General features: G+C 20.0%; 5 protein-coding genes across 5 annotated transcripts in view; 2 read left to right on the top strand and 3 right to left on the bottom strand.

The window, feature by feature from the left end:
* The window catches only part of PF3D7_0407900 (AAA family ATPase, putative), a gene marked incomplete at both ends in the record, with an annotated part of 2,004 nt that extends 850 nt beyond the window's left edge, over nt 1–1,154 (top strand). The window contains one exon of the mRNA XM_001351357.1: nt 1–1,154. This exon is cut by the window's left edge and continues 850 nt beyond it. Coding sequence (XP_001351393.1) covers nt 1–1,154 — 1,154 coding nt within the window.
* A 540-nt stretch (nt 1,155–1,694) lies between these two features.
* On the bottom strand, nt 1,695–7,577 carry PF3D7_0407800 (protein CINCH; the record flags this gene model as incomplete). Its single annotated transcript, XM_001351356.1, has 1 exon — nt 1,695–7,577. One exon carries the CDS (start codon nt 7,575–7,577, stop codon nt 1,695–1,697), a length of 5,883 nt encoding a protein of 1,960 aa, XP_001351392.1.
* Nucleotides 7,578–9,413: 1,836 nt separating this feature from the next.
* PF3D7_0407700 (conserved Plasmodium protein, unknown function) lies at nt 9,414–15,020 on the top strand (the record flags this gene model as incomplete). The annotated part of the gene is made up of 6 exons (XM_001351355.1): nt 9,414–9,474; nt 9,669–14,058; nt 14,169–14,310; nt 14,529–14,655; nt 14,754–14,854; nt 14,952–15,020. 6 exons carry the CDS (start codon nt 9,414–9,416, stop codon nt 15,018–15,020), a joined length of 4,890 nt encoding a protein of 1,629 aa, XP_001351391.1.
* Nucleotides 15,021–15,823: 803 nt separating this feature from the next.
* On the bottom strand, nt 15,824–19,462 carry PF3D7_0407600 (conserved Plasmodium protein, unknown function; the record flags this gene model as incomplete). Its single annotated transcript, XM_001351354.2, has 1 exon — nt 15,824–19,462. One exon carries the CDS (start codon nt 19,460–19,462, stop codon nt 15,824–15,826), a length of 3,639 nt encoding a protein of 1,212 aa, XP_001351390.2.
* Nucleotides 19,463–21,230: 1,768 nt separating this feature from the next.
* The window catches only part of PF3D7_0407500 (mitochondrial carrier protein, putative), a gene marked incomplete at both ends in the record, with an annotated part of 1,386 nt that continues 116 nt past the window's right edge, over nt 21,231–22,500 (bottom strand). The window contains 2 exons of the mRNA XM_002808600.1: nt 21,231–22,114; nt 22,249–22,452. Of these exons, the coding sequence (XP_002808646.1) occupies nt 21,231–22,114; nt 22,249–22,452 (1,088 nt within the window). The remainder of the gene's footprint in view (nt 22,115–22,248; nt 22,453–22,500) is intronic.

Below are 22,500 nucleotides of genomic sequence, written 5' to 3'. Positions count from 1 at the left end.
CAAAAAAAAAAGATGCCTTTTCAAATGCTTTTGATATTTTAGTGAAGAGAAAAAATGAGAAAAATGAAGAGGCAATTAAAGCTTTTAATTACATTAATGAGAAAAAAAGAAATCGTGATTGTATGAAACATAATAATCACGTTGGGGATAATAAATATGATAAGAAAAAAAATTATAAGAAAAATAATGATGATACAAACGGAGTGGGATATGATGAAATACCTGAAAAATACTGGTCCTTAATAGAACAAGGTATAGAAGTAAATATAATACGTTATGCTCTAAGTATGAAAATGGATTCTAATGAACAAGTAAAAGAATCAGATATTATAGGGTTATATGATATTAAAAAAATAATAAAAGATAAAATTGTAAATGTTATATTAAGACCAGATTTATTTACTGGATTAAATAGAGCAGCAAAAGGTATATTATTATTTGGACCACCAGGTACAGGAAAAACCATGGTAGCAAAATGGGTAGCTTCTTCTTGTAAATGTTCATTTTATAACGTAAATACTTCATCTTTATTTAGTAAATATATTGGAGAAACTGAAAAAATCGTTACAGCATTATTTAAATGTGCAGAGGTGGATAATCCTTCCATTTTATTTTTTGATGAAATAGATTCATTATTAGGAACAAGGAAAAAAGATGAAGATGATACAACCATTAGAATTAAAAATCAATTATTACAAATGATTGATGGAATCAATACCAAAAAAGATATTATTATTGTAATTATAGGAGCAACGAATAGACCAGATATGATAGATGATGCAGCTTTAAGACGTTTTAATAAAAGAGTATATATACCATTACCAGATTTTAATGCAAGAAAAGAACAAATAAGATATATTATATCCAAACATACACATTCAGGATTTCAATTAACCGAAGAAGAATTAGATGCTATCTCTGTGAAATTAGAAAACTGGAATGGTAGTGATATATATCATCTTTGTTCTAAATGTTATGAATATGTCTATGATGATGCAGTAGAACAATATAACGGAATACAAAATATACCAAATGCTTCAATCTTTAGAGCTATACAATTTAATGATTTTATTAAAGCCATGACACAAGTAAATACCTCTTATAAAAATGTTTTCGATTATGATGAGTGGAGTAAAATGCACAGTTCTTTGTAAAATTTGCATAACTAGAAAAAGTAATACTATATCAAATATAAATAAATAAATAAATATATATATATATATATATATAATTAAACATATTTTAAATTTATATGATAAGTATCAACCTATACAATTGGATTTATTTTTTTGTTTTATACTACATATATATAATATATATTAAATATTATATATATATATATATTTTTTTTAAAGTATTAATAAAATATTTGTTTAAAAAAAAAATTCAAAACAATCTAACAAAAAATAAAATAAAACAACAATATAAAAGAAAAATAAATAATAGATATAAAATAAGAAAAAAATAAAAAAATAAAAAATAAAACATACTTCATATATATATATATATATATATATATATATAATATATTATTTTTTACTATCTTAAAACAAAATAAGTATGAAACATTCATTTAAACATAAAATCATATTTCTTATAAAAAAAAAAACATAACCCCCCTCTCCCATGGGTTACATTAAAATTTAAAATGTATATAAAATATTAACTAATATATACATATACTTGAAATTCTTTCATTTTGAACTTTTTTTTTTTGGTAGACAACTCATCCTTGTTTTCTTCCTTGAGATGGTTTGACTCGATTTTTTACTTTCGGAATAATTTTTTTCATGAAAGGTTAATTTATCTTTTATATTAGATAAATTACTAGAGACTTTTTTTTTAATAAAAGCAATTTTATTATTATTATCATCATCATCATCTTCATCATTTTCTTCTACTTCTTCATCATCATCGTTTTCTTTCAAATTTACCATTTCCATATCAGAATTACTTATGTTTCTAGAGATATTCGATTTGGAATGATTTCCTAATTTATCATTTTTACTATATAATCTACTATTTGATGATAGATATTTATTATTTTGTTGTAGGGCGTTGTAATTTACTTCTTGATCGTATTCATCTTGTATATTATCATCATCTGTGTATATATCTACACCTTCTTCTGGGAATAATTCTGAACTATTCACATTTTCATATAGTACCGAATTTTTATGTATATATTCATTATTTTCGTTAGAATAATCTACACTATAATATTTTTTGGGTACATGATTATATTTGTGTACTTTTTTTTTCCTTGCATATATTAAACCTAGATCAGATTTAAATTTATGGTATTGTTTTTTGGATGAGCTCATTGATCTGTTGATATTATTATTATTATTATAATTATTATTATTATTATTATTATTATTATTATTATTATTATTAATATAATTACTCTTACTTGGTAATTTTGTTTTGGTTTGATAAAAATAAGAATCATCAGCATTGACATACATTTCATTTGTACTTTTTCTTCTATAAGAATTATTATTATATGTATTTATTTTCGAACTTTTCTTCTCATTACTTTGTTCGAACTCTTTAAAGGAAATATCATCAGTATCTTTATCTTGATTTATGGTATCTTCATATTTTACAAATTTCCCTTCGTATTTAGTTTTGCTTTTTTTCATACTGTTTCCATATAACAATGGATTACCATAATTATTAAGATTATTATTATTATTATTGTTATTATTATTATTATTGTTTTTGTCTATTCCTAAATATGTCGACGAGATTTTTTTACTTTTTTGGTATTCATACTTTTTATTATTATCCGTGTCGCTTAATGTATCAGATGTATCATTATTATTACTATTGTTATTATTATATTTATTATTATCATTATTTTCATGTGTTCTACTATTTGCATGTGTTAGGCTTTTTTTTTCTTTTGGTAGAGCATACGATTTTTTTTGCTTGTTATCCGCTAAGTCCGTATTATAAAACAGATCAGTTGTTTCTTTTTCATTATCATGATAAACATTGATGAAGTGTGTAAATATTTCTTCCTTTTTTATACCTAAGATTTCATTATATATAAGATTATCTACTTTCTCGTCATTAATAAGATCTAGATCGATTTGTAGCTGACTAAAGTTTTCATACTTAAAATTATTAATCTTCTCATAAATTTGTAAAGTGTTTATTCTTTGATCAATAATATTATAAAAACTAAAACAACTGAATGCTATATTTTCTTTATAAGCTTTTAATATTATAACATCCATATCAGAATATAATTGGTTTTTATATTTTTTTTTAATTTTTATATTTCCAATAGCAAATTTTTCAAAAGTTAAAATAAACTCTATCTTTAAATCATTGATTAATGTTAAAAACATATTAGGTTTCATGGGTAATTTTTTTTCAATTTTTTTTCTTATATGAAGTAAGAAATTATCTATAAGAACATTATATAACATTTTACATTCAAAATTTTCTATTTTTTTTTGTAATTGTTTTGGTGTATAAAAAATATCATTATTAGTTGTATATAATAACATACTTATATATTTATATATATACGTACCATTATTTTTATACATATTATCTATTGTTTTCCCTTGGATATATAACTCTTTTTTTATTTTACTTAATTCCTTCATATATTCTTCATTTATAATATAATCGTTATCGTTTGTATATAATGATGGTAACATGAATATGTTTTTTCTTGTTAATAATTTTAACATACATTGAACCTTTTTCTGTGTTACATCGTCATTTATCATGTTTATTAGTGAATCTAAATATTGTCTAGCTAAGGAATCATATGAATAATTATCATAACTATAATGAAAATTGTTACCATTATTATTATTATTGTTACTATTAATATTATTATTACCATTAACATTATTGTCATGTTCGTTGTTAGAATGTTGATTATAATACATACAGTCATTAAAAAGATTATTCATATTCTCATTAATATTTCCATTAACATTTCCATTAACATTTCCATTAACATTTCCATTAACATTTCCATTAACATTTCCATTAACATTTCCATTAACATTTCCATTCATATTTCCATTCATATTTCCATTCATATTTCCATTCATATTTCCATTAACATTTCCATTCATATTTCCATTCATATTTCCATTCATATTTCCATTAACATTTCCATTGACATTTCCATTCATATTTCCATTAACATTTCCATTCATATTTCCATTAACATTTCCATTCATATTTGAATCTTCCTCATTAAACAAACTATCATTTTGTAAGTTCATTTTGGAAAACTCTTCCTTATTTACATCTCTTAAGACAAATATAAAATATGGTAGAGAAAAATTATTCTCATCAAAATTGTCTTTACCAGAGTCTTCGCTATCTGTATTAGAGGAATCGTCTTCGCTATCTGTATTAGAGGAATCGTCTTCGCTTACATCTGATGACAAATTTGTATTTGTTTCGCCATCAATTATATGTAATGTATCTTCATCATTTTCTATGTCTTCCTCATTTTTATCACTATCGTGATTATCTTTACTTTTGTGATTATCTTTACTTTTGTGATTATTTTTACTCTTGTGATTATCTTTACTCTTGTGATTATTTTTACCCTTGTGATTACTTATACTCTTATGATTACTTATACTCTTGTGATTACTTATACTCTTGTGATTACTTATACTCTTATGATTACTTATACTCTTGTGATTATTTATACCCTTGTGATTATTTATACCCTTGTGATTATCTTCACTTTTGTGATTGTCCTTAGGAGAAAGTACATTTTTCATATTCTTCAAATCAAATTGATCACCTTCATTCTTACCACTTTGCAGGTGCTCATATTTCTTTCTTCTCTTTCTCAGATTTTCTCTAATGTTTTTTATTATATCATAATAAGAAGCCAAGACATAAAACATATCTAAGCAATTTTCTTTACTTATATGTAAAATTACTATATTCGAAAAATAGAAGGAAAGCGTTATAAATTTATTTATATTATTTTGTAAGCCTTGCTTTTCATTAGAATATGCACCTTGTTCGGAAGTAATCTTTTCATAATCTAAATAAAGATAATTAATTTTATTTTGATTCCTTGTAATATATGCATATATACAATTTTCTTCTGTACTGATTTCATTTGTAAATTTATTAATTTCATTATCATTAATAATATAATTTGAAAAGGTAGAAGAGCCACATTTTTTCCCTATATTACTAATAACTACAGTATTTTTATATTTTAATTTTTTAAATATCTTTTTAAATTCTTTATTAATTTTTAAAGTATTATATTTATTATTTAAAAGATCATTATTTAAGTTTTCTTTATCATACACGTTATTTGTATCGTTTTGTTTTCCTGTTTTTGTATCATTCTTATGAATTTCATGGTTTGTATTTAAATTATTTTTTAAAGAATATACAAATAACTTTGGTTTAGGTGTATATATATCAGTAGTATATTTATATATATCTAATAAATCATCATTATACAAATTACAAATTTTTGTGTTCCTCTTATATAAATTTGATATGTTGCTATTCCTATTTTTATCATGTACATGATCACAAGTTTTATCATTTATATTTTTTTGAAAATAAGATGGATATTTATGTTGATTTAATTTATAATCGTATAAAATTTTATCATATAATTCTGTTTCTCTTTTGTAATTTGTATATCTTGGTATATTATTATATTCATTTTCCTTATTTGTATGAATACCATTTTGATTAAGAGTCCCTGCTCGACATCTCGTACCATCCTTACTATTATATCTATTAACATCAATATTATTATTATTATTATTATTATAAGAATTTCTCACCATATCCTTTTTGTAGTTATAATCTCCCAAATGATTGTCTCCATACATTAAATTCATACGATTATAAAAAATATCCTTTCTATCATTTGTTAAATTACTATTATTAGAATTACGTTGATCAAACATATTTTCATAATTTTGTTCATATTGATGTAATAAATAATCATATATATCATTTTCATATATTTTATTATCGTATATTGAATAATTTTCTTTTTCTTTTTTACACATTTCTTTATAGGGATCATAATGATTTTTAACAGAATAATATACAACTTTTTTATTTTTATTATAATCATATACCTCAAATAAATTATTATCTTTATCTCCTTCAGTATTTTCCACTACATTTTGATGATCATCATTCACATTATTCACATTATCATTTATCTTTTTATTTTCATAGTAACTATTTCTAATATCTTGCATGGGAATATTATTTGTTGTCATATCTGAAGGAATCACACTCTTGAAATGGTTCATATTACGAATACCATCAATATTGTTCTTACTTTCAATATTATTCATGTTGAAATGTTCGTTACCTTGGTGGTTATCAATATCTTTACCAACCATATTATTTTGGTTATCATCACTCTTCTGTTTATTATCTATGTCAAATTTATTCGATTTCACTGAACTTCTCTTAACACTAGAATGCCTTGAAGTCATATAAGCTTTATCTTGAAGATGATAATTATCCTCCTCAAGATGCTCATCATTTTCTTTCATTTTATTATATACTATACTTTTCCCATCACTTAAAAAAGGAACTGATGATATACCATCCATATATTCTCCTTTTTTAAAGCCTTTCATAACCACATTATTTTCATCATAAACATTTTGATGATTATATAAATCTTGAACGAATTTATTTGATATAACATTATTAATATCACACTGCTCTACAATCTTTTCAAAAGGCAAAATGTTAGTTAAATTCTTTTTATTATTATAATCATTACTAATGCTGCTAGTGTCTTTTATTTTTTTTATTTTAAATTTATTTGTATTAAACAAATTTTCCAACGGATCTACATAACCATAACTTCCTTCATCGTTAACCACGCTATTTACAGGATAGATATTTTTATCGGTGGTTATCTCAGAAAAATGTCTATCATTATTTATCATGTTATTGTTCAAATTATATTCCATCATGTTATTGTTCAAATTATATTCCATCATGTTATTGTTCATGTTATATTCGATCATGTTGTTGTTCATGTTATATTCGATCATATTATTGTTCATGTTATTGTTCATGTTATATTCGATCATGTTGTTGTTCATGTTATTGTTCATGTTATTGTTCATGTTATATTCGATCATGTTGTTGTTCATATTATTATTCAAGTTATATTCCCTCAAATAATTATAGTCGAACATATTATTTCCGTAAGAACTTTTTTTCTCTTGTATGGTTTGTACCCGGTCAACGGGCCTAAACACACTACTACCATTAACATTAACGTTTACATTCATATTTACATTATTTTCCATATTATTATTTTCATATATGGGAGAAATGTTTTCATTATTAGGCATATATTCTCTTTTTCCTTCATTAAAAAACATTCCATTTTCATATAGTTGGTTATTATTTCCGCCGGTGCTTATGTAACTTATTTTTTTTATACTTTCAACATCTCTCATGTTGTTTAGAGATTCCATAGGTTTGTTTTTTAAAATACTACCTTTGCTATTTATATCTGGAGGGTAAAATTCCACTGATTTTAGTTCTGGTCGTATGGATGACATGTTGCTGTTTTTTAAAAAAAAAGGGGGGTGGGTTCTAAAATTTAAATGAGCACATATATATATATATATATATATATATGTAATATGTACCTTATATGTGTGTTAAATATAACATATATGTATTTTATATATTTACTATATATATATATATATACACATTTATTCAATATTTTAAAAGTAGACAAAATTCAAAAATGACAATCACTTTATGGGGTGAACAAAATATATATATATATAATATATATATATATTAATATAGATACAATGTATATATATGAATATAAAATATTATGGCAATATAATAAAAATAGTTATTCACTTTAAATAAATAAAAAAAAAAAAATTGGACAAAGAAAATATAGCTGTGCACATATTATTTAAATGTAAACATGTTATATATTTATAAGATAAAATATATCATATTTTTTTTTTTTTTTTTTTTTTTTTGTTTATTTAAAAAAAGTCTCCTTTAAAAAAATAAACTGAAATAATAAAATAAATAAATAAATATATATATATATATATATATATTATAATTTTTTTTTTTTTTTTTATATATTATTTATTTTATTTTTAAATTTGAAAAAAAAATTATAATATATTTCAAACTGTTCTCACACACGAAATTAGAAATGAAAAAGAAAATTTCTCCTTGTTCTAAATATTTCTCATGTTTACATTTTTTTTTACAAAAAAAAAAAAAAAAAAAAAAAAAAAAATTTTATGTTAGATAAAAAGACAATTTTATTATATATATTGAATATAATATATATATATATATATATTTTTTTTTTTTTTTTTTTAAAATATAATTTTTACAAAAATACAATTATTTTCCATTTAATTAAATTTTCTTTTATATTTTACACTGTGCATATTGTTTTATTTTAATTTATTGTACATTGTTATCAAGTGCACGCATGAAAAAATAAAAAAAAATAAAATAAAAAAAAAAATAAAAAAAAAAATAAATAAACGTACTATGTGTAATAATATATATAAATATAATACATATATATATATACATATTATATATACATATATACATATTCGTATATATATATAATATGAATATTCCTCCCTTGAGTATTTATTATATACACTATATTATATATATGGATATACGACATATTAATATATCTAAAGGTATTATATAATATGTTTATATATATATTTATTTATTTATTTATTATAAATAATAAAATAATTTATTGTGTTACATATCTTATTTTTCTTCACATCAAATTAATAATAAATCTTTGTTTTTAAAAAAAGAATTATATATATATATATATATATATGTATATAATATAGTATTATATTATTTGATACATATATTTACACATGTGTAATATTTAAATTGTATAAATATCTTCATGTTTTTGAATCCTATAATAAATATTGAAATAATTATTTATGAACAGATATTTATAAAACAAACAAACAAATAAATAAATAAATAAATATATATATATATTATATATATATCAATTTTTATAATATATAAATCTTTTTATTTTTTTATTTTTTTATTTTTCTTGTTTTTTTTTTGTTGTGCTTAATATATATATATATATATATATATATATATATATATAGAAAATATTTAACACATATATATATTACACTTAAATAAGACAAGAAAAACTGTGCTATATATATTATATAATATAGCTTAAAATTTTTAAAAACTTCATGTTTTCCATCATTATTATAATATATATATATATTTATATAATGTATAACATATAACATAAAATATATTATATATATTTATATTTATAAATATTATTCATTTGTTAATTTTTTTTTTTTTTTTATAAAAACAATGCAATAATGAAAAGAAAGAAGAAGAATTCTATAGGACTTTGCAACTGTTCATTTGATGAATTTCAAGGTAAGATCATTACGAAAATGGAGAGAAAAAATTATATATATAAAAAAAAAAAAAGAAAAAATTATATATATACATACATATATATATATATATATATATATATATATATATTATATATATGTTTATATATTTATTTATTTTTATACCTACACAATTATAATTTATATAATTCATGTTTTATATTTACCTTTCAGAGGGCGTGGAGTTTATTAAAGAAACAGATTCTATATTAGATGACGACATTTTTCTTATATTAAAGCGCGTTTGTTCTTTTCTGTTTTATTGTGTTAAGAATAACAAATTTGATTGTTTAGAAAATTATGATAAGCTAAAAAAATTTTGTAATAAAAGATCTAAAAGAGAATCTGTGCAATATAAGGACAGGAAAGAAGAGAATATAGATGATGAAAAATACCCAAGTACTAGTAAAGACAAAGATGATAATATAAATGAAACTTATGTATATTCGAGTGTGAAGAAAATATCTACAAATCATAATATTTATAATAGATTCTCAAAAGATGAAGGGGTTACCACCATATTACAAGATGAAAATAACAACATGAAAAATTTTATGGAACATGAAAAAGAAATCAAAAAAAAAAAAAAAATTTTTAGTCATAAAGATTTAATTATAATTAAAAACATAAATAGATTACTCTTAAATAAAATAATAGATAATTATGTAGGATATTCTTGGTTATGTTTAATTTTGCTGGAATATCTTAATGTATTAGATTCCTACATAAAATATCAAGAAGACATAACTAAAATGAAAAAGAAAGAAAATGAAAAAAACGATCATACTCTTCTAATAAATGAAGAAGAAGAAAAAAAACAACAAGAAAAGGATTATTACGATATTTTTTGTAAAAAGGAGTTGACATATGTTATAAAAGAATTAGAAAAACTCAAAGAAGCCAAGGAACAAAATTTAAATAAATATATGTCCAAAAAAAAAAAAATTAATAACAATAATAATAATAATAATAATAATAATGTGTCTCTGTATGTATATGAGAAAAAAAAGAAAAAGGAAAAACAAATAAATATACAAAAAAGTAAATATACCAACTATCTATTTTGTTATTACGACAATTTTATACATTGTGATAAACATGTAGTAGATAAAAAAGAAAATGAAAAAATTATATATTTGAATGATTATGATAATGATAGTTACAAGTGGATATTCGACGAATCTAAAAATGATGATGAAGAAGATAAAAAGGAAGATAATCATGAAGATGAACAAGAAGATAACCAACACGATGAACAACATGGTAAATACAAAACGTTTGATGAACTTACCGTCAGAGAAAAAAATTGGTATCAGGACAGAAATTATTATAATAACAACAATTATTACAATGATCAAATGAATAATTATGATCATACAAACGAAAAAATATACATGAATACACAAGAATATCCCCAAGGTGAATTTAGTGAATACACTCCTTTAAATAAGAATAAAAGAAAACTTTCAAACGTATCTGAAGAGGGAAATAAAAATATTTATAAGAAAAAAAAAGTGTCATGGGGAAAGCGAGAAAATGTACTTGATAATGATGTAGATAGGAATTATGATGAAAATGGAAATAGAATAAAAAGAAAGAATTTAAAAAAAAAGAAAAAAAAAACAAACAAACTTGAAGAATTAGAAAGTATGATGAAAAAGGAATATAAAAAATATAAGAAGAATGGAAAAAAAAAAAAAAAAAAAAAAAAAAAACAAAAACAAAAACAAAAACAAAAACAAAAACAAAAACAAAAACAAAAACAAAAACAAAAAACAAATAAATATAATAATAACAATGAACATTACCATTATTTATATAAGGCGCTATGTGATTTTCTGTCAACTAAATATAAAACAAATAAATTATTAAAATACATGGATGAAAATAGAGATATGTATTCGTGGAAGCCACCTTCATTTTATTGGAAAATCTTAAGAAATCAATATGTAGTAAAAGAAATATTGAAACTATATGAAGAACGGTATTTAGACCCCTTTTTATCATGTTTATATGAAGATTTTATGAATAAATTTTATTTTGATGATAATGAAAAAGAAAATACTAATAATATTACAACATATACCAGTAATTTTAATATCTTTACTTTAAGAATAAGTGAAGAGATACAAAAATTTTTATTATTAAAAGAACCAGAAGAAGAAGAAGATATTTTAAATATTTGTAAAAATATTTGTGTAAGTGAGAATTCCTATATATATGCACAGCTTATATTAGAATATATTTATAGGAATAATAATGATAATAGTATGAGAAGATTGTCTCAATATTTATGTTTGTATATATTATATAAAGATATTAATATATATAATATATGTAATAACTATTTTTCAAATGTTATAGAAAATGAAATAAGTATATCCTATTTAATATTTAAAATTAATAATCTGCATAATTATCATTGTTTATATAATATTTTTAAAAATATCTATATGATAAGAAATAAAGGATGTATGCATATTAATAACACGGATATTATTAATCTATATAATTCTATATTGAGGGTACTAAAGGTATTCAATGGTCAAAAGTTGTTACTCTTTGATTCCACATATATGTTTGATGATATGAATAGAAACGAAAGATTAATGAATAGGGATGAGCATGTGCAAACAAATAATAGTATTTATTATAAAAACGGTGGTTATGATAAATTACCAGAAGACAATAATTGTGGTGATATCCATGGTGATAATCATTCTAATGATATATTTTCGTATAACGAGAGCAGCTTCTTGAATTATCCATCCAATTTTTCTGATGAAAACAGAAGTACCTTGGAGGAGTATACAAGAAGATGTTCAATAAATAAAATAAATGAACATAATTTACCTAAAGAAAAAAATATATCAACTTATACTGATAAAATGGATGCCAAAATAAATGATAAACAAAATAATGACAAAATGGATTTAGCGAATAGTGAGCAGAATTATTTGGAAGGTGATTTAACAAGTGATATGTATGAATGTACAGAAGAAAAGGTTATAGATAAATTAAATATGGATAAATTAAATATGGATAAATTAAATATGGATAAATTAAATATGGATAAATTAAATATGGATAAATTAAATATGGATAAATTAAATATGGATAAATTAAATATAGATAAATTAAATATAGATAAATCACATACAGATAAATCATTCATAAATTCTGAAAGTTTTAATTTCAGTGAAAATAAAATAAAAAGTGGTGTGAGCGAATTTTTATTACCTTCAGCATCACAATATGGAAGAGAGAATTATAATTATGATAAAGAATTTCTGAGAATAAATATTTATGCTGAAAAGATTCCACTTATACATATGAGAGATATTATATTTATTAATAATTTAATAAATATATTTGTAAACAATAATAATTTATTTTCTAATAATATGTATAAAGTCTATGGAAAGGTTCTCATATTTTTAACTACATATTCACCATATGAATATGTGTACAACCAATATTACTCTTCCTTTTTTGAAAAGAAAAAGAAAAAGAATTCTTTTAAAAAATATTGTACGTCATTTTTTGATATTTATGATGATAGGATGATGGTTGGTACGAAAGACAAGAAGAAGAATAAGAAAAAGAAGAAGAAGAAAAATAAAAATAAAAATTATAACAATAATAATAATAATAATAAAATTCTTGAGGATGATGAATATGTTGATAATATATATTATAACAATACAAATAATGACCATCAGTCATATGAAAAATCAAATGAAAGTAGTTTTTCTAACGATACAGATAATGAAGAAGAAAAAAAAACAGACAGTATATTAAACGTCAAAAATAATAATGATGATAATTATACAATAAAAAAAATGAACCCTGAAAAAAAGATAGAAAATAATTGTCTTGATGAATTTAATAATGCCTTAATAACAAATGGAAAGGATAATATAATCGGTTTAAAAGATAATACAGGAGATGAAGAAAAGACAAATTTAAATAACATGAGTGACAAGAATTTATTAATACAAAATCAAATAAATGAACATGAGGAAAAGAACATGAAAGAGTGGGATGATAATAAGAAAAAGAATTCAAAAACGATTTGTTCAATTAAAAATATTATAGATCGAAATAAAAAGGAAGAATATCCTAATAATATTGATGATCTTTTTGAAATTAAAACAGAAGCTAAATCTTGTCATGAAATAAAAAGTAGTGTATTTCTTAATATTAAAAGTAAAAAAAAATTAAAAACTAATAAAATAAATAAAAAAAAAAAATATTATTTTTATAAATTATTCCATAAATTTAGAATGTCATATAATCATTTTATTAAATATACACAAAATGAAATTTTCCATATATATGAAATAATACATGGAAATTATTCAGATGTACAAAAAGATAAAATGTTAATAAGAAAAATAAATAGTAATTTAGCAGCATCTATTATTTATAAATATATTTATAATAATATATATGAATATATTAATAACTCAAAAATTAATTTAATATATCCTAAATTTATTCTTTTAAAATATATTGTCGATAAATATCCTCAAAAGAGATATTTAACCCTACACTTTTTAAAGTAAAAAAAAAAAAAAAAAAAAAAAAAAAAGTTCAAAGGATTTTTTATTTATTTCTATTATTTAATGTAAAAGTTATATATATATATATATATATATATTTACATTTTAGGGAGTTATATATATTTATCATTGAAAAGGAAAAGGCCTTAGAGGAATATGTAGAATTAAGGGGGAATATAGTTTTATTTATTGTATATATGATAAGATATGAAAATATGTTTTGTTATGTAGTAAATATTATTAAAACAATGGTAAGACATTTCTCATTATTTGTATTATACTTCAAATGATCAAGAGAAAAAATGTGTAATTATTTTTATCTACGTAATAAATGTTTCAAATCATTATATCATTATATTATTATATCATTATATTATTATATCATTATATTATTATATCATTATATCATTTTATAATATATATATATATATATATATATATATATATTTTTTTTTTTTTTTTTTTATAGATATATGTTTTGGATAAATCACTCATAAGATTATTCATAATGAAAACCCTAACATATTGTGCCCCACCTTATGATTTAATGTTTTGTCAATGTCTTTTAAATTTTATTTATTCAGTTTTAAAAAAAGGTATTATAGGGGAAACAAACTAGACAAAATGTATTTACATATATATATATATATACACATGTTCGATGTATATATTTATATTTATTTTGTTTTTTTAGAAGGTATATATTACAAAGACGAATTTAAAAAAATAATAAATAAATTCCTGGATGAAGTTGCTAATATGCATCACATGTATCAGAGTTCCAAAACTAAAGAGGTATAAAAATATATGAACATGTTCATATTTTATTTTTTTAAATATAAAAAGAAATATATATATATATATATATTTTTTTTTTTTTTCTTAACGACAGCTGTTCATTTTAAGTAATTATATTAGGGACCATATGATCCAATCAGAAATGGAAACACAACCATGTTAATTTATTTTCCCTAATATATATATATATATATATATATATATATATATATGTATTTATACATATATATATATTTTTTTTGTCTTTTTAATTCATTGGAATAATTAATATGAAAACACTCTTTTGTAATCCATAATATGCATTAGAAAAAAGAAAAATATATATATTCATATTTAATATATATTTCTTATTTTATAAAAAAATATTATAGACATTTATGAAAATTAAGAGACCCTATTTCATTTCCATTTTACCTAATTTTTTTAAGTATATTTATCATTATTCAAATTAAATGTTATATAAATATATATATATGTATATATTTATATATATATGTATTTTTATTTATTTATTCATTCATTCATTCATTCATTCATTTGTTTAATTATTTTTTTTTTAATTAACTATAATATAACGTAACGATTTAATTTTTTTTTTTCTTTTATGATTCTTGTAAAATATAAAAGGTGTATATAATACACACGTGTGATTATAATTGTACTTTAATGTAAGAATGAAACTATGATAAAAAAAAAATGAATACAAAAAAAGAACATATATATATATATATATATATAATATGTTTGTCATTATATTTTTGTTTTGTGTCAATATGTTTAAATATATTGTACGCACGTATGTTTTTAAAGTTTTAAAGATTTAATTTTTCCAGATAAAATAAGCGAATTATTTTTTATGTATTATTTTTGATTTTTTTGATTTTTTTAATTTTTTTGATTGTTTTTCCCTATACATAAAATTAATAAAAACCTTGAAGATTTATATGAACCTTAACATTATAAGCATTATTTTATATTATCTGCATAAGTATCTGTATTACTTTTTTGTACCATCCTAATTTCATATAAATTATTATTATCAGGAATAGGAGGAGTAGTATAATATTTTTTAAATTTTCCTTTATGTAAGATTTTTTCCTTACCATAATATATTAATGGTTTCATATTTATAATATTTTCAACATGACTATTATAAACATTATTATTATTAATATTATTATTATTAATATTATTAATATTATTATTATTGTTGAAATATATATTATTTGCATTGCTGTTCATAGTTTCTTTTTGGATTATTTTTTTTATTTCATTTATTTCTTTAACGAATAATATTCTCTTTTTATTTGCCTCTGTATATTCATTAGAGGTATAAATATTTGTATTATCACCTTGATCATTTATTATTACTTTTTTTTGTTTCTCATTATTTGTATTCACATGATATAAATTGTTATAAACATTTTTTTGAGAAATCATATTATAACTTTGTTCATGTGATATTATATGTCCATTATTTTCATCTACCTTTTTATCAATATGACAAATGTTATGTGGTAATAAATTGAATGAATGTTTTTCTTTTTTTCCTTCTACATCGTTATGATTTATATCTTCTTGTATATTTGTATGGTTTGTATTATTATTAAGAAGGTTACTATTTTTTCCATAATATATTAAATTTTTATTCATGTTACTGCTTGGTAAAGAAGATAGATTTAAATCATAAGATAAGTTATTTTTTTCATTGGATAAATGCGAGTTATCATAAATGGATGCATACTGAATATCATAATTACAAAAAAGATTACTATTATTATTATTATTATTATTATTATTATTGTTGTTGTTATTATTGTTGTTTTTATCATTATTATTATTGTTGTTGTTGTTTTTATTATTATTATTATTATTATTGTTGTTGTTTATATTATTATGTGTTATATCCAATTTATTGTCTGACGTATACATACTATTTACCACACTGTTTTTATTATTCATCATTTCATTTTTTTTATCAAATAATATATTTAAAAAATTATTTACGTCGTGTCCTATTTTATTCAAGTAATAATCATTATTAGTTTCATTCATTTTATTGTATTTATTATTTTCGCTCTCATTTTTTATATTATGTAAAGATGACAAAGATTCATTTTTATTTATATCACATATACTCGTATTATTAGATTTATCTTGAATATTATTCTCGTCATTGTTACTATTTAATATATTATTATATATATTTTTCATATACATATTTTCTACTATATCCTCTTCTTTATTTGTTTCTTCACACATATTGTCAGAACATTTTTTTCCATGTAAATTTTGTATGTCTTCTTTTGTATTTTTATTTAAACCTTTGAAAAACGATTTATTCATGTTCATGAGTATTTCTCGTTCTATATTATTATAACATGGTTGTTCATTTAAAATTATATTATTATTATAATTACCATCATTATTATTTTCATCATTTTCATCATTTACATCATTTTCATCATTTTCATCATTTTCATCATTTTCATCATTTTCATCATTTTCATCATTTTCATCATTTACATTATCAACATTTTTGTTCACATAACCAACCATCTCTTCAGCAATTTTTTTCTCTTCGTGTGGTAATTTCAATAATATATTAGGCTCATTCGGATAAAAACATGGATTTAAATTTACCGGTATAAATTGTTTTATTTCTTCGTCCTCATTTTTCATTTCATAATTTTCAACATCAATATAATTATCGCCTTTATCTTTCCCATTCTGTAGAATATCTTTAAGAAAATATGAATTAAAAATTGCATCAAAATATATATGTCTATTTTGATAAAACGAATTTTTTTCAATATCATCATTATAAAGGCACAGGGAATTGTCTTCACGTTTGTTATTTTGAAATTGATGATTTGTATTATTTATATAATTTATATTATTTATATTATTTGTATTATTTATATTATTTGTATTATTTGTATTATTTGTATTATTTGTATTATTTATATTATTTATATTATTTATATTATTTATATTATTTATATTATTTATATTATTTGTATTATTTGTATTATTTATAGTATTCTCTTCATGTATTAAATTATGAAATATATAATCCCTCTTGTTTAAATTGTATGATCTGTTTTGTTCTTCTTTATTTTTTTCATCGTTTGTTTCCCCAGGTAGTACAAAATTACAGCTTGTATATTTATTCTTATTATTATGAAGATTATTTATATTATGATCCATTTGAACCTCATTCATTTTGTTATTTATATTAGATGAATATGAATTGTTAATATTCGGAATTAAATTTTTTATTAATGAATGGCTAGCTACATCTGTAGGATATGTATTTCTTTTATTCATATTAAAATCAAAATGATCTATTCCATATTGTATAGAGTTAATTCTTTTTTCATCATTAGATAAAAAATCTTTTTCTATGTATGATTTATTATTATTTGATATTATATTATCATCGAAATTGTAATTATTTTCATACATATGTATTAATAAATTTCTTTTTTCATTTTTATTCTGATCATAAAGAATATTGTTCATATATTCTTTGTGTGTTTCATTTTTAGTTGTTTCTTCAAGTTTCAGTAGAACGTTGGTATGAATATTATTTATTTTTTCTACACTATGATATGAATAATTTATATCCATTTGTTCTTTATCTATATTATGTGGATATGAATTATATTCTTGATGATCATTCTTATGATGTTGGAAATTCATATAACTGTTGGTAGCTACATGACTTCCCCCCATGATTATTGGTAAGGAATATTTTTTAATGCATTCTTTATTTTGTATATTATTTAAAGATAAATATTTATTTTGTAATGTGCTATCATTATTATCTAGTGGCATAATAAATTCTTGTATTTTACAATTACTATTATTATAATAATTATTATTATTACCATTATTATTATTATTATTATTATTAACATTGTTAGCATAATCATTATTGGTTTGATAAGTCAAAAAAGCATTATCATAATCATCATTATCATCATTATCATCATTATCATCATTATCATCATTTTCATCATCATCATTATACATTTTATTATTGTATTTCTTTTTTGTTTCTTTCTTTTCATTGTTCATATTATTCACTCTATGTTCTACATTTATATCATGGATAACATATCTGTCTTCAACATTTAGTCCATATCCCTCTATATTATTATCATTATATAACGTACACTTCTCTATGTTTGTTAAATTTTTATTTTGAGAATAAAAAAAATAACATTTCATTTTACATGCACAACTAGCCTTTCCAGTGTACAGAATTTTTTTTTTTATTTTCTTCAAAATATTATGTCCATGATTATATAATTCAATATGTTTAATCATTTTAACAACACTCAAACAAATATATTTACACCTCAAACAGTTGAAATATTTATCTTTTTTTAAAGCATCTAATTGCTTAACTCTATGGTTTTCCGAAATAATATGTTCTGCAAAAGTATACACACATGTAAATAATAATAAACATATATTACATCGATAAACAAATATATATTCATTCTTTAATTCGTACACATTATTTGTGCATTCCTCTATCTTGTCGTCATTAGAACTGTTATTGCTTTTACAACTTAAAAGGGATGGAATAGCCATGCTGATTTTATAAACAAACAAATAAATAAATAAACAAACAAACAAATAAATAAACAAACAAGCAAATAAATAAATCAACAAATATTATTGGGATAATAAAATATTAATGATTAGTCTTGTTTAAGGAAAAAAAAAAAAAAAAAAAAAAAGGAATATAAATTATTAAAAATAAGTTTTATTATATATATATATGTATATATGTATATGTCAATGTTAGAGGCTTAATCTTTAAAATGTTTTCATGTATATAAATATACATAATTTTTTACACTGTATTCACTTTATAAAACAAAAAAAAACAAAATCAGGAGTATATAAGAATGTAACATATACATTTATGTACAATAAATTTAAAGATCAAAGTAATGAAATACAATAATAATGAAAAATGTATAATTCCTATATTTTCAAATGTTTAATTAAATGTCTAATAAAATATATCAACGTTTGTTTAATTTTCTCAGTTAATGTATAAAAAGAAAATCATTAAAAAAAAAAAATATATATATATATATATATATATATATGTGTAAAGAATAAAATGAAATAACACATGAGTTTTTTATAAATAATATTATGACAATTATATAAAGTATTATAATGTTTAATTATTATCATAATATATATAACTTGTTTAAAATTTTTCTTCTTTTTTCTTCTTCTTTTTAATAAAAATGAAAAGACAAAAAAAAAAAAAAAAAATTTTCTTTTTTATAAATAACATTCAAACTGCTTTATTTTAAACAGTATATGATGTGTATATGTATATAATTTATTTTTTTAATTTTATTACATATTATTTAAAAAAAAAAAAGAACACATAAAAAAAACAACTACTTTTCTCGACAATATAAAAATTCTGTCCGTATGTGCTAACATGCATGCAATATACAAGAAAAAAAATATATACATACAATAATATAAATGAATATAAAATAACATATTTTAATGAAAAACGTTACAAAGAATCATTTGAATGTGTTTACAAAAAGTTATAATTTTTATTATATTTTTAAAAGAGTTCTTTTTTTTTTGGCTTTTAATCTAAATATTTAATATTTAAAATGTAAAAAAATAAAAATACACCACTATGTTATGAGTTAAGCCTTGAAATAAGAAATTATTGTATTGTTCTCATATATTTATAATATATATATATAATATACATGTGCCAAAAAATAAATGTTGCTTAAACGGTTGATTGGAATTATATATTATTATAAAAGGGGAAAGTAGACCCTATATATATATATATATATAATATATATATATTTTAAGGCAAGATTAATATAATACATTCGACAGCTTTTATATTATTTAAAATGAAACGTTTTATTAACACATACTTTTTTATGGAAATCCTTTAAAAGCATTTTTATGAAACATTATTCTTTTATTTAAAATAAATTATTTTTGTTGCTCATTTTTATATGCAGCTAATAAATTCGCATATACATACATATATATAAATATATAAATATATATATATATATATAAATATATATATATATATATATTAATTTTAAGGAATTAAAAAAAAGAAAAAATTCAAACAAAAAAAAAAAAAAAAAAAAAAAGAAAAAAAATAATAATAATAATAATAATAATAATAATAAATTATTTATACATGTATATATCAAATTAAAATATAATTTTATGTAAAAATAAAAAAAAAAAAAAAAAAGACAATTCAGTAATACATATATATTATAACATATATATATTATTAAAATATATACTATATATAAAAAAAAAAAAAAAAAAAAAATTAATAATTAAAATAATGATATGTTGAGAAGAGGATTGCACATGTTGGTACTATTTTTACTAACCTGGGAAAGATACCAATGTAGAATCCTTTAATTCCATGTCTTTTAAAAATAAGTTTGGATATAGAAAATATATTATAATTATTATGATTACTTAATTTAAAGTAATTATAATATTTATAGTTATATGTATTACAACCATATTTACTAGATCCATATTTATAATATATAGATCTATGGTTATTATGTGCAAAATTATTAACTTTAACATCACATATATATTTATTATTATATAAATTATTCTGACAAATATTATAGAAATTATAAGTTTTATTCTTTGTATACATATCATAATTTTTAATTTTTTTATAATCAAAATCACTTTTATGAATAATATCAATACATCTTGCTTGTAAATTTGTCTTAATAATATCCAAAGGATGTGTAATAAAAGTAGTAATAGTACTACTCAAACAACCACATATAAATGGATATACAAATTTTTTAACAAAATTTTTCCTTTTTTCATATTCAGCATCTTGCTTTTTTATATAACTAACAAAATATTCATTCAGCGACCAATATATAGCAGAGAAAGGTATATCCCTAACAAGAGTCGATGTTATTCCTTTATATAAATTAATTTTTACTTTTCGATTTTGTTTATCTTTAAATATATCAAAAATACTTACTTTATAGCTATTACAAACATTCGCTTGAATATTTGTTTTATATAATTCCAAAGGAGACGTAACTATTATGGATATAAACCGAGAAATAGTTGCACTCAAATAATATGGAATACCTTTATCTTTTAGTTCTTCATATACGTAAAAAAATAAGGTATTATTTATAACGTATAGATTTGTCGTTGAAACAAGGCCTAACAAAATAAAATAAATCAAAATGAATTTAAACAAATATACACACATAAATATCATCATATTTAAATATATATATATATTTTTTTTTTTTTTTTTTTTTTTTGAATAATTTATATGCACTATTATAAATTACCTCTATATATAGCCTTAATCCCATAATTATTATATATATTTTTAAATGTCTGATAATAAAAAGAGTTGAATTTTATAAGTTTGTTCTTTTTTTTCTTTGTTATTTTTTTTACAATGTATTTCTTGTCAAAACTTATGTTATTATTATACTGTATGTAGTTCTTTATGACATCAAGGGGTGTGCATATAAGGCTAACAAAAACACCTTTAGAACAACATTAAAAGGAAAAAAAAAAAATATATATATATATAT

Source organism: Plasmodium falciparum (genome assembly GCF_000002765.6).
Source record: "Plasmodium falciparum 3D7 genome assembly, chromosome: 4".
Classification (NCBI taxonomy): Eukaryota; Apicomplexa; class Aconoidasida; order Haemosporida; family Plasmodiidae; genus Plasmodium; species Plasmodium falciparum.
The sequence above is the reverse complement of the archived record's forward strand: the minus strand, read 5'-3'. Positions and strand labels throughout refer to the sequence as shown.